The 13,402-nt window shown below is 44.2% G+C and overlaps 2 protein-coding genes across 2 annotated transcripts; one reads left to right on the plus strand and one right to left on the minus strand.

Moving 5' to 3' along the window:
* Positions 1-1,197: 1,197 nt before the first annotated feature.
* On the minus strand, positions 1,198-4,292 carry LOC148195884 (uncharacterized). Its single transcript, XM_088095315.1, has 4 exons — positions 3,104-4,292; positions 2,412-2,848; positions 1,495-2,324; positions 1,198-1,312 (listed from the first exon to the last, which is right to left on the minus strand). The coding sequence occupies exons 1-4, from the start codon at positions 4,290-4,292 to the stop codon at positions 1,198-1,200; spliced, it is 2,571 nt and encodes an 856-aa protein (XP_087951441.1).
* A 6,133-nt stretch (positions 4,293-10,425) lies between these two features.
* LOC148195885 (uncharacterized) lies at positions 10,426-13,125 on the plus strand. The gene is made up of 4 exons (XM_088095316.1): positions 10,426-10,685; positions 10,803-11,373; positions 12,398-12,502; positions 13,012-13,125. The coding sequence occupies exons 1-4, from the start codon at positions 10,426-10,428 to the stop codon at positions 13,123-13,125; spliced, it is 1,050 nt and encodes a 349-aa protein (XP_087951442.1).
* Positions 13,126-13,402: the final 277 nt, after the last annotated feature.

The following is a 13,402-nucleotide window of genomic DNA, read 5'->3' on the forward strand; positions in this document are numbered from 1 at the left end:
AACGCAAGCTCATACGCCACTGGTCCGATCTTCCTCAATATCTGGTAGGGTCCAATGAACTTGGGAGATAACTTCTTTGGACGAACGGCTCGTCCCACACCAGTGACTGGATTGAGTCGAAGGAACACATGCTCCCCTGCAGCGAACTCCAGCGGTCTTCTCCTTTTATCAGCGTACGACTTCTGCCTGCTCAAAGACGTCTTCAACCTCTCCTGGATTTGCTTGACTTTCTCGGTCGTTTGCTGTATAAGCTCAGGTCCAGTTAGTACGTGCTCTCCTTCTTTGAACCAACAAAGTGGCGTTCGGCATTTCCTCCCATAGAGTGCTTCAAACGGTGCCATTCCAATGCTCGCCTGGAAACTGTTGTTATACGTGAACTCCACTAGCGGCAGAACCTCATCCCATGCGCCTAAGTGATCTAGGACGCACGTCCTCAGTAAATCTTCTAGCGTCTGGATGGTTCGTTCAGACTGGCCGTCCGTCTGAGGGTGGTAGGCTGAACTCATTTGTAATCTACTACCAAGCTCGCTTTGAAGTGACTGCCAAAACCGTGAAGTAAACCTTGTATCACGATCTGAAATTATGCTCGAAGGTACCCCATGCAGACGAACGATCTCCTGGATATACAACTTAGCTAAGTTGGTTAACGACATCTTTAAGTTGACAGCTAGGAAGTGGGCGCTCTTGGTTAGCCTATCCACGATCACCCAGATTGAATCATGATTCCTGACCGTGCGTGGTAGATGAGTCACGAAATCCATGGATATGCTATCCCACTTCCATTCGGGAATCTCTAATTGTTGAAGCAATCCGCCAGGTCTTTGATATTCTGCCTTCGCTCGTTGACAAGTTAGACATGATGCCACAAAACGAGCGACATCACCCTTCATTCCAGGCCACCAAAACGATTTCCGGAGGTCTTGATACATCTTGGTCATGCCAGGGTGTATACTAAGACGACTGTGATGGCCTTCCTCCAGAATGATCCTCTTCAGTTCGCCATCATTAGGAATGCACGTCCTACCCTTGTAACGCAGCATGCCGTCCGTTCCTGTGTTGAATTCCTTATCTTTCTTTGAAACGAGCGAGTCTAGTATCTTCACCAGATCTTCATCCTCACGCTGCTTCATTTTGATTCGGTCGAACACGTTGCTAGCTATTCTAAGGTTACAGCACTTGATGCTGTTCGGTTCAAACTCAAACTGTAACCTTAGATCTCTGAAACTCTCCACCAAGCTCAACTCGCGCACCATCATAGACGACATATGCACCACTTTTCTGCTCAGAGCGTCCGCTACCACGTTCGCTTTTCCTGGATGATAGAGCAACTCGAAATCATAGTCCTTCAAGAACTCAAGCCACCTCCTCTGCCTCATATTCAACTCCTTCTGATCAAAGAGGTACTTGAGACTCTTGTGATCACTGAAAACTTGGAACGTGGATCCATACAAGAAATGCCTCCAGATCTTCAGTGCAAAAACGACCGCTGCCAACTCCAGGTCGTGCGTTGGATAATTCCTCTCGTGAATCCTCAACTGCCGAGACGCATACGCTACCGCTCGCCTCTCTTGCATCAAAACACAACCCAGACCTTGATGAGAAGCGTCGCAATAGACTTCAAATGGTTTAGACGTATCCGGAATAACCAGCACTGGGGCGCTCGTCAGCTTGATCTTCAGCTCTTGAAAACTGGATTCACAACGATCAGTCCAAGCGAACGGCTGATCTTTACGGGTCAATTGGGTTAGCGGCACTACTATCTTAGCAAAACCTTCAATGAAACGTCTGTAGTAGCCCGCCAGTCCAACAAAACTACGTACCTCCGTGACCGAACGCGGACTCTCCCAATCCAATACCGCTCGCACTTTCGCTGGATCCACCGAGATGCCTCCAGCCGACACCACATGACCCAAAAACTGGATCTCCTTCATCCAGAATTCACACTTAGACAACTTGGCATATAATTCTTTCTCCCGCAACACTCCAAGTACGAGTCTAAGGTGCTCTTCATGCTCTTCTTCAGTCTTGGAATAGATGAGGATATCATCTATGAAGACAACCACAAACTTATCCAAATAGGGCCTGAATATGCGGTTCATGTACTCCATGAACACGGCTGGAGCGTTCGTTACTCCAAAAGGCATCACCACATATTCATAATGCCCATATCGCGACCTGAATGCTGTCTTCTGGATGTCATCTTCTTTAACCCTAATTTGATGATATCCGGATCTCAAATCAATCTTCGAGAATACTGCAGCCCCATGTAGTTGATCTAGCAAGTCATCTATCCTCGGCAAAGGGTACTTGTTCTTGATGGTCAGCTTGTTTAATTGCCTGTAGTCAATACACAACCGAGAGCTGCCATCCTTCTTCCTTACTAACAGCACGGGCGCTCCCCAGGGTGATACGCTCGGCCTAATAAATTTCTTCTCTATCAACTCCTCAATCTGCTTCTTTAGTTCAGATAACTCCGCAGGCGACATCCTATATGGCTGAACCGAGATGGGAGCGGCTGTAGTCACCAAATCAATTGTAAACTCCACTTCACGCTGAGGGGGAAGTCCAGGGATCTCTTCCGGAAAAACGTCCGCAAACTCGTCCACAACTGATCGTCCCTTACCGTTTCTAGTGGACGATCGTTCTTCTACCCTTCCTCTGGATTCCTGATCCTCGTGAGTCATAATCAAGAAACAGCTGGCGCCTTCCATAATGTCTTCTTTCAGCTGACCGAGCGTCACTGAAAGAACTTCTTCATCTACACCAGGGAAGATAAACTCTTTCGCTCCACAATCAAGAAGAACACGATTGGCAGCCAACCAATCCATTCCTAAGATAACCTCCAAACCTTGAAGAGGTAAGCAGATGAGGCTAACTTTAAACCTACGCCCATCCACTTCTATAGGACACTTGACGCACATAGTGGACGTCCTAACCTCACCAGCTGCTGGGGTCGACACCACCAGATCAAACTGCATCTCGCTCACTTCTAATCCCAGCTTTTCAACACACGCCTTCGAGATGAAGGAGTGCGTTGCCCCCGAATCAAACAAAGCACAGCAGGGTCTACCAAACAGCATGCATTCACCAACAATAAGGTTACCTGAACTCACTGCTTCAGCGCTCGTTATAGCATACACTCGCCCACTAGCTTGGGCTCGTCCTCCTCTTGGCTGATTTCTTCCAGCATTAGGTGGCCTCATCACAGCACGCCCACTCATATTGCACTCGTGATCCAGGTGCCCGTTTTTTCCACAACGAGTGCATTGCTTTACTCCCACCAACTGAGGGCATGAAGACCTATAATGTGGTCCTCCACACCGAAAACAAACAACACCTCCCTGTCCAGACTGTCCGACCGGGACTACTGCTTGTGATCCGCTCGTCTGAGAAGACTGATTTGGACGAGCGTAAGGAGGTCTCCTCTGTACAGCACCTCCCCTGGACACCATTGGTCCCCTACTCACTGTTTGCTGCCTCTTCAACCGTTCTGCCTCTGCCATATTCTTCTCCAAAACCTTGGCTCGCTCGACCATGGCAGGAAAAGACCGAATACACAAACTTGAGATCAACACTTTCAGATCACTTCTCAACCCATTCTCAAACTTCCTGCACTGCCACTCCTCGTTAGTAGCCATCGTATTGAACCTCAGGAGGTGTTTAAAGGTGTTGGTATACTCCGACACAGACTTGGTTCCTTGTGCCAGTTGAAGGAACTCAACTTCCTTAGCGTAACGTACGCTGTCCGGGAAATACTCCTCATAAAACTTGCCTCTGAAAACCTCCCAGGTTACTGGATTCCGAGCGTCCGTTAAGATGGCCTTCATACTCGTCCACCAGTGACTTGCTTCTCCAGTCAACAAATACTCTGTAAAAGCCAAGCGGCTCTCATCCGGACACCTCTTAGCATCATAAATACGCTCCATATCTCTCAGCCACTGGTCTGCCTCATCAGGAAGGCATTTCCCACTGAATTTAGCCGGGTGGTGTTGGAGGAAACTCTCCAGGGTCCACTCAGCAGTAGGCGGGGCAGCGTTGGAAGAAGACGCTCCCGCAGTGTGCCTGGTTGATGCTAAAATCTCCATCAGCTGTCGCTGGGTTGTTTCCGAGCTAGCACGGGAAGCTTCCAGACTTTGCATGGCAGCTTGGTTTTGCTGCATCAGGGTGGCGTTTTGTTCCATTAGGGTCGTATTCTGCTGTTGTAAACGGTCTATCACTGTCTCCAACAACCTGGCGTGGTTGGACGTATCAGGTTCGTTAGGTTGGGGTGGAGGAGGGAGTCTAGGGGCCATCGTTTTCTGTACCAGAGAAAACGAACGTTAGAAGTGTCTAACGGTTAAAACATTAACTTATTAAACACACGATAAGCACACAGTAAAAACGTAATGCGCTCATAACCTACAGCGTCCTTAAGAGAACAAAACTGCTCTGATACCACTAATGTAACATCCCAAAATATAGTAATTACCATAATCAAGATTAATTACATTAAGATAATAAACAGTGCAGTCTTACAAAAACCGAACGAGCACTAAGATGACGAACGTTCATAAAGCATACAGAAATGACGAACGCCATAATATAAAGAGTTTAAGGACGAACGGTTTTACAGGATTACAACCGAACGTCTACATAAAACACGTAATAAACTATACTATACTGGCGAGCGCTCTAGGGCTCGGCTTTCACTTCAACATCCACCAGCGTCGCGTCCTCCAAATTTTCTTCTTCCAGCAGTGTTTCAAGGGACGCTCCACCATCTGCTCACATCCACATGGATGATCATTGCAAAGACAAGACGAACGTACAGAGACCAGGACAACACAAGGAAAACACAAGGGTAAGCTTACGTATTTTAAATTCATACTTCAACATTTATATTCACATCATCACACAATCAGTACATACGCATATAACTTCAATCAAAACATAAATATAAATATTCTAGACAGACCGTCCGGACTGTATGAATCTGTGTAGTTTCAAGCGTCCTTGCACCCGAGTGATGTAGTAACTGGGATAACACCAAACAGCTGCCACTCGAGGTAAGTCCGTTCTTACGTCGCCCATGTTAACTTATGGACTAAGGACCTCCTGCCGTTCCCACACATGAGTACCCCCTTCTACTTGAAGAGGCGTATCACGGAACATCAGGATGGACAGCGAGTCTAAACTTATCCACAGTCATACTTTACTAAATTCAATAACCAATCAGAGTCGTTCCTCCTTGGAACGCTCGTTCAATTATCAATCTCATAATTTCACCCCATATATGGTTCGTTCATTTTATAATTCTCTCAATATCACATTTTCATTCTTTGTTATACTTCCATAAAAAGACGAACGTTAATTCACTGTATGGACGAACGCTATTTGAGATCAGGACGAACGCTATTTGAGATCAGGACGAACGCTATTTAAAACGGACGCTCGACATGAGGTCGAACGCTATTAAAGACTGACGCTCGACATGAGGTCGAACGCTATTAAAGACTGACGCTCGACGTGAGGTCGAACGCTATTAAAGACTGACGCTCGACATGAGGTCGAACGCTATTAAAGACTGACGCTCGACATGAGGTCGAACGCTATTAAAGACTGACGCTCGACATGAGGTCGAACGCTATTAAAGACTGACGCTCGACAGAAGGCCGAACGCTATCAACAACGAACGCTCGACATAAGGCCAAACGCTTATTTACTCAAAGGGGGACGCTCGTTCTCGAGCAGAATTCTTTCCAAATGAAAGAATTCCATTTTAAAGTATCATAAGGAAAACCGAACGGTATAAGACCGTACAGTGACGAGCGTTAGTTAACAAAAGTAGGATTTAAGTGCAGAATTATCAACCTTAGCCAATTTTTCAGATTTCAACATTTTAACCTAAACTTTATACTTCAAATGAATCTCAGATTTATGAACTTTACACTCTCACTTCCAGATTACTTCATATTCAATAATCAACATCTTAACAATTCATACATTATAGTATTCATCCATACGATTCAACCATGCATGCAGCTCAACAATCCAGAAAATCATATCAGTACATTCATAACAGCACAACAGGGCTCGTTCATGCAGATCAGAAAATCACGCATACAAAGATTTCATACAGACAACCCAATCATGCTTTCATACAATCATACACGTATAAATTTAAATATATGTAAGCTTCCCTTACCTGGATATCAGTGATCTTCCAAAAGCACGATTCTAGGGTTTCCTCTAACCACTTCTACTCTCAAGTTTCGTTCCACAGTTCCCACGTAAAACTAAGACACCAAAACAATCAACCAAAACTCAGACCTAGAACCCATTCATGCAACCAACTAGGGTTCGCATGAGACCAGAAAAGGACGAAGCTTAAGACAGAAAAACTTACCAGTTCCGATCCAAGTTCTGTTCGGTCCAAATGAAAGGTCTCAACTGGACGAACACTCCTACGGTTCTGGAAAGTGAATCGGAGAAGAAGAAGATGAGTTATCGAAGAGAGAAGGTTACTGGTTCTAGAGAGAGATCAGAGAAATTGGAAAATCTGATTCAGAGGAAGGAGATGAGTGATACAGGTGAGTGGAGGGTTTTTCGAAAAACTCTTTTTGCTTAACTCACGTTCGTTTGAACGAACGTCTCCCTCGCTGACACCTGCATACCAAACTCTGAATTGGAAGCTTCCAACGTGACAAGTGTCGTGTGTGCATGCAGAGCTTAGTGCGCAATTAATGCACTGGACGTGTGTCGCGGCTCATTGATGGAAGCTACTAGGTGAATCAGCAGTATCATAATTACTGATTTGACATCTAATTACGTTTTAAAATTTTCCGGGATCTCACACAATCTCCTAATTTAATTTAATTATTTATTATTTTGTGTTTCAATTATACTGTAGATGGTGATAAAGGAGATGTTTAAAGAGAGAAAACTATTATAAATTTATCTATTCAAGACTCTAATATTATAAACGGAAAAGTGATACAAAAATTATCAATATTAAAAACTTATTTGTTCGTCTTTTGTATATGTTTTTGGATTAAGCTTCGATTGTATGATACTTTTTTATTTATTTTGAATTGTTAGTGTAACATTTATTTAGATTTGAATTAAAAAAAATTGTAATTTTTTTTTAAAAAAAATTATAACTAAATGAGTAAGTGAGTCAACCCGTTTAATTCACCAACCTATGGTGAGTCGGATCGAATTTGAATTTTTTCAACTGGTTAATAAGTAAGCTGGATTAGGTTAGCTATCAATCCATGGTAAGCCGGGTCAGATCAAGCGGGGCTACCTGTTTTGATAGTTTATCATGTGTGAAAAGTCCATATTGCCTACAGAATTAAAATTATTTTGGATTAGTTGACACGATATCTTTATTCTGTCTAAACCAAAATAATATAATTGATTTCCTAGTTGTAAAATCTTGAATGCGTATTTCCCAAATATCACACTAGAAAAATATATTAAAAATTTCACATTTTAATTATATGAATGTTTGATTGGAAGGTGAGAGATGTGTAACTTTTTTAGACTTAATACTTGTAAAACCCTCTATAATTAGCAATAATAATTCTGTGTCAAATCAAATTAATTCACACCGCAATCAATGTTTAAATCCTCTTAAAAACCCCCTCCCAACTCTGATTTCATCTCTGCTGTGCACTGAAAAACCGTGTCACATCATTCTCTGAAACACGCACCACGTCACACACTCAGTGCATTAAAAACGCACCAAGCGCTGCATGCACGCATGCCATCTGTCACGTTAGAAGCTTCTAAAAGCTGTAGTGGGATCCAGGTGGCAGTGCGGGAGTGCACGACCGTTTGACGAGGAAGAGAAAATGATTTCTCTGAAAACACTTCACTCCATTCTATGCATTCACCTTCTTCCTCACGAAACCCTGGCCATTTCTCTTCTCCAACTTCTCTCTAAGAACCTTCATCTTCTCTCTACCATTACTCATTTCTTTCAACTCCAATCAACTTTCTGAAACCGTAGGAACGTTCACGGCGTCGTGAGCTTTCACTGGAACCGAACATATTAGAATTCTGCATCCGGTAAGCTTTCAAACCCTAGAAAACCCTTTTCTGAGTTGCATGCGAACTTGATGCAGCTGCATGTTAGAATATACACTAAGTTCTCCTTCGTTCTTTTTGGTTAGAGTTAGTGAAACACTTGAGAATCACGTTGCGGGTAGGAAATTTTGTTTGGACAAGTTAACAAACGTTCGCGTAGGGAGTTCACTGCTAGACCAGGTAAGGGGAGCTTATATGTTTAATTTATACTTGCATGCTGTGTAATCTGGAATGCATGTGTGAAACGTATGAAGTTTGAGCTGTTATGAACGGTTACTGAACGAAGCGTTCGTCCTTAATAAGTAAATATTTAAACTTAAATATTTAAAACTTTATGAATAAGTAACGCTCGGTCTTATACCGAAGCGTTCGTCCTTAATATCGTTCGGCCTTATGTCGAACGTTCGTTCTAGAGGACGTTCGGTCTTATACCGAAGCGTTCGTCCCAAATAGCGCTCGGGTTTTGCCAAGCGTTCGTTCTGATTTATGCTCGGTCATACACCTAGCGTTCGTCCAAAGCAGGGTTCGGTTTTACAACTGAACGCTCGTCCTTATCATTGAATTCTGAGCGAACGTACTTGGCGTTCGTCCAAAGTTAATTATTGAACGTTCGGTCATTGACAGTAAGTGTTGTTTTCTGAATTAAACATACTCTGCTTATTTATCTAAGTTATCCTGTAAGGTATTTATCCTCTTGATTCAACCTAAATTCTTTGTACTCAAAATTTTCTAAGTATTATTCTGATCTTCTAAACTCAATCCCATTTAAATTATTTAAGTATTCTTAACGTCCGTAAGTGGACAAGAGTTCGTTTCTTTTGTTCAGAAACGTGTAGACAAAGGTACATTAATAATTTCGTTCTTATTTGATTAAAGGAGGCATGTTGTTAATGTTACGAGAATGGAACACTGAATGAAAATGTGAATAAGAGAACTGGTTAATATGGGCGAATGATATTTTGAATGAATTAATGGAAGTGGATTTTAACGAGCGTTCCAAGGAGGAACGTCTCAGATGTGTTGAATGTGAAATTTGGTAAAGTATGAACCTGGATAAGTTAAGCCTCGCGGTCCATCCTGATATTCCGTGATACTCCTCTTCAAGTAGAAGGGGGTAGTCATACGTGGGAATGGCAGGAGGCCCTAGTCCATTGAGTACTTCGGGCAGATAGGGTTAACCTCGAGTGGCAGCTGGGAGATTTGATCAGTTACTACACCACTCGGGTGCAAGGACGCTTGTAACTACATGGTTCATACAGTCCGGACAGTCTGTCTTATATCCGTATTTCTGTGATTTTTATTGGATAAGTTACATGTTGTATGTGTGAATTAAAATGTAAATGTATGTGTTGATTGTATAAATTAAATATTATAAGCTTACCCTTGCATTTCCATTGTGTTGTCTACTGTCCATGTACTTTCGTCTTGTCAAAATGCAATGATCATCCGTTGTGGATGTGAGCAGATGGTGGTGCATCCCTTGAGCAAATGCTGGAAGAAGAAAATTTGGATGAAGCTAATCTGGTGGACGTTGAAGTAAAGGCTGAGCCTTAGAGTGCTCGTTAGATCAGGGCTGTAAATGTTAGTGTAGTTTCAACGTTCGGCCAAGTATTTTGATTAGGCCGTTCGTCTTAAATCTTATATTCCTCTATTTTGACGTACGTTGTTTTTATATCAAAGAACGTTCGTTCCAGGTTTTCCCTTGTATGCGTTATGCGCGTTCTTTTGTACTGATGCCGTTTGGCTTTTAATCCTGATTTAATGCAAAGACTGTTTATGTTACTATTAATTGTAATTAATTCTCAATTATGGTAATTACTGTATTTTGGGATGTTACATTAGTGGTATCAGAGCAGTTTTGTTCTTTTAAGGAACACTGTAGGTTATGAGTGCACTACGTTTTTGCTGTGTGCTTATTATGTGTTAATGAGTTATTGTTTTAACTCTTGAACTTTACTAACGCTCGTTTTTCTCTGATCCAGAGAACTAATGGCGCCTAGACTTCCTCCTCCTCCCCAACCGAATGAGTCCGATACGTCCAGCAACACTAGGTTGTTGGAAACCGTGGTTGAAAGGCTGCATCAACAGAACACAACGTTGCTGGAGCAGAACGCCACCCTGATGCAGCAAAACCAAGCTGCTATGCAAGGTTTGGAGGCCTCGCGTGTCAATTCTGAAAACACGCAAAGGCAGTTGATGGAGATCTTGGCTGCAACTAGAGGTGCGCCTGGAGCATCTTCTTCAAACGCTGCTCAACCGAACGCTGAATGGAGTCTGGAGAGTTTCCTTCAGCATCACCCTGCCAAGTTTAGTGGGAAGGGTCTACCGGACGAAGCTGATCAGTGGCTGAGGGATATGGAGAGAATTTTCAACGCCAAGAGATGTCCGGATGAAAACCGCTTGGCGTATACAGAGTACTTGCTGACTGGAGAGGCGAGCCACTGGTGGGCGAGCGTCAGAGCCATTTTAACGGACGCTCACCAGCAGATTACTTGGGAAGTGTTCAGAAACAAATTCTATGAAGAGTACTTCCCTGACAGTGTCCGTTTTGCAAAGGAGGTTGAATTTTTACAGCTGGTTCAGGGGGGAATGTCAGTTTCTGAATATACGAACAAGTTCAAACACTTGATTCGCTTCAATACAATGGCCACTAGTGAGGAGTGGCAGTGCAGAAAATTTGAGAACGGTCTACGCAGTGATCTAAAGGTTGTGATTTCCAGTTTGTGTATCAGAACGTTCCCTGCTATGGTTGAGAGGGCCAAGGTGTTGGAGAAGAACTTGGCAGAGGCGGAACGGCACAAGAAACAACAAGCAGTAAGGGGGCCGATTGTCTCAAGAGGAAATGTGAATCAGAGAGGATCTCCTTACACTCGTCCAGCAGCCAACGCGAGTGGATCTCAAGCCTTGGTTCCTGCCGGACAGTCTGGGCAGCAAGGTAGCGTTGTATGTTACAAGTGTGGAGGGCCACATTATCGTTCGTCATGTCCTCAATTGGTTGGAGTAAAATATTGCACTCGGTGTAGGCGAAATGGCCATCTGGAGAACGAGTGCAACATGGGCGGACGCGCAGTAATGAGGCCGCCGAACGCTAGGAGAAATCAACAAGGAAGAGGTGGTCGAGCCCAAGCTACTGGACGGGTATATGCCATCACTGGAGCGGAGGCAGCGAGCTCAGGTACGCTCGTCACTGGTACCTGCCTAGTTCATGGAATACCTTGCTGTGTGTTATTTGATTCTGGGGCGACGCACTCCTTCATCTCGAAGGCGTGTGTTGAAAGGCTGGGAATTGTGGAGAGATATGCAGTTCGACTTGGTGGTATCTACACCAGCGGCTGGAGAGCTTAGGACATCTACCGTGTGCATTAGATGTCCTATTGTGGTTGAGGGGCATAGCTATAAGGTGAACTTAATCTGTTTACCTTTGAAGGACTTGGAAATAATTCTAGGGATGGATTGGTTGGCTGCCAACCACATTCTCATAGATTGTGGCAAGAAGGAGTTAGTATTTCCTGACGAAGATGAAGAATGCGTAGGTGTGACGCTCGGTCAATTGAAAGAAGATATTATGGAGGGCGCGTCTTGCTTCTTGATCATGACGCATGAAGATCAAGAGCTGGGAGATTTGCGACAAGAACGAACGTCCATTTTGGAGGAGTTTCAGGACGTTTTTCCAGAAGAAATACCAGGGTTGCCTCCTGTTCGGGAAGTTGAATTCACCATTGATTTGGTGACCACGGCAGCCCCTATATCTGTTCAACCATACCGTATGGCGCCTGCAGAGTTGGTCGAACTCAAAAAGCAGATTGAAGAACTGATGGAGAAGCAATTCATAAGGCCGAGCGTATCACCCTGGGGAGCGCCTGTGCTCTTAGTGAAGAAGAAGGATGGCAGCTCTCGGTTATGTATAGACTACAGGCAATTGAACAAGCTGACCATCAAGAACAAATACCCGTTGCCAAGGATTGATGATTTGTTGGATCAACTGCATGGGGCAACGGTGTTCTCTAAGATTGATTTGCGTTCGGGATATCACCAAATCAGGGTGAAGGAGGACGACATCCAGAAGACTGCTTTCAGGTCGCGTTATGGACACTACGAGTATGTAGTGATGCCATTTGGAGTAACGAACGCTCCTGCAGTGTTCATGGATTATATGAACCGCATCTTCCGGCCATACTTGGACAAGTTTGTGGTCGTTTTTATAGATGATATTCTCATCTACTCTAAGACGCAAGCTGAACATGAAGAACACTTGAGGGCAGTGCTGAGCGTGTTGAGGGAAAAGGAGTTGTATGCAAAACTGTCCAAGTGTGAATTCTGGATGAAGGAGGTGCAGTTTCTGGGTCATATTGTGTCCGCTGGAGGGATCTCGGTAGACCCAGCAAAGGTACGAGCGGTTATGGAATGGGAACGTCCGCGTTCAGTTACGGAGGTGAGAAGCTTCGTTGGTCTTGCGGGCTACTATAGGCGTTTCATTGAAGGGTTTTCTAAGATAGTAGCACCACTGACGCAGCTTACAAGGAAAGATCAGCCGTTCGCTTGGACTGACTTGTGCGAGGAGCGTTTCCAAGAGCTGAAAGTGAAGTTGACGAGCGCTCCTGTACTAGTCATTCCGGACACGTCCAAGCCCTTTGAAGTGTACTGTGACGCTTCTCATCAAGGGTTGGGTTGTGTGCTCATGCAAGAGAGGCGGGCGGTAGCGTACGCGTCTCGTCAATTGAAGGTTCATGAGCGTAACTATCCAACACACGACCTGGAATTGGCAGCGGTCGTTTTTGCACTGAAGATTTGGAGGCACTACCTGTACGGATCTACATTCCAAGTCTTCAGTGATCACAAGAGCCTCAAGTACTTATTTGATCAGAAGGAGTTGAACATGAGGCAGAGGCGTTGGTTAGAATTTTTGAAGGACTACGAATTTGAGTTGCTCTATCATCCCAGGAAGGCCAATGTAGTGGCGGACGCCCTAAGCAGGAAGACAGTGCATGTCTCGTTAATGATGGTGAAGGAGCTGCACTTAGTGGAAAGTTTCAGAGATCTAAGGTTGCAGTTTGAGCTGGAACCGAACAGTATCAAGTGCTGTAACCTTAGAATATCAAGTAATGTATTTGACCGTATCTGGATGAAGCAACGTGAGGATGAAGAGTTGGTGAAGATCTTTAGCGCGCTCGGTTCAGATAAAGCTAAGGAATTCAATGCTGGGACGGACGGTATGCTACGTTACCTTGGTAGAACGTGCATTCCTAATGATGGAGAGCTGAAGCGGATTATTTTAGAAGAGGCACATCATAGTCGTCTTAGCATACATCCCGGTATGACTAAGATGTACCAA

Source organism: Vigna umbellata, chromosome 7 (assembly GCF_029865625.1).
Source record: "Vigna umbellata cultivar VRB3 chromosome 7, Vumbellata_1.0, whole genome shotgun sequence".
Taxonomy (NCBI): Eukaryota; Viridiplantae; Streptophyta; class Magnoliopsida; order Fabales; family Fabaceae; genus Vigna; species Vigna umbellata.

Excerpts from the sequence above, each read along its gene's own strand:
- LOC148195884 (XM_088095315.1), bottom strand. The coding sequence starts at position 4,292 with ATGGCCCCTAGACTCCCTCCTCCACCCCAACCTAACGAACCTGATACG. Across the intron at positions 2,849-3,103 it reads CGCTGAAGCAGTGAGTTCAG|GTTTGGAGGTTATCTTAGGA; the intron begins GTAACCTTATTG and ends TACCTCTTCAAG. Across the intron at positions 1,313-1,494 it reads TATCCAACGCACGACCTGGA|GAAAAGCGAACGTGGTAGCG; the intron begins GTTGGCAGCGGT and ends TCTATCATCCAG.
- LOC148195885 (XM_088095316.1), top strand. The coding sequence starts at position 10,426 with ATGGAGAGAATTTTCAACGCCAAGAGATGTCCGGATGAAAACCGCTTG. Across the intron at positions 10,686-10,802 it reads GTTTCTGAATATACGAACAA|AACGTTCCCTGCTATGGTTG; the intron begins GTTCAAACACTT and ends TTTGTGTATCAG. Across the intron at positions 11,374-12,397 it reads GAATTGTGGAGAGATATGCA|GAGGTGCAGTTTCTGGGTCA; the intron begins GTTCGACTTGGT and ends TTCTGGATGAAG.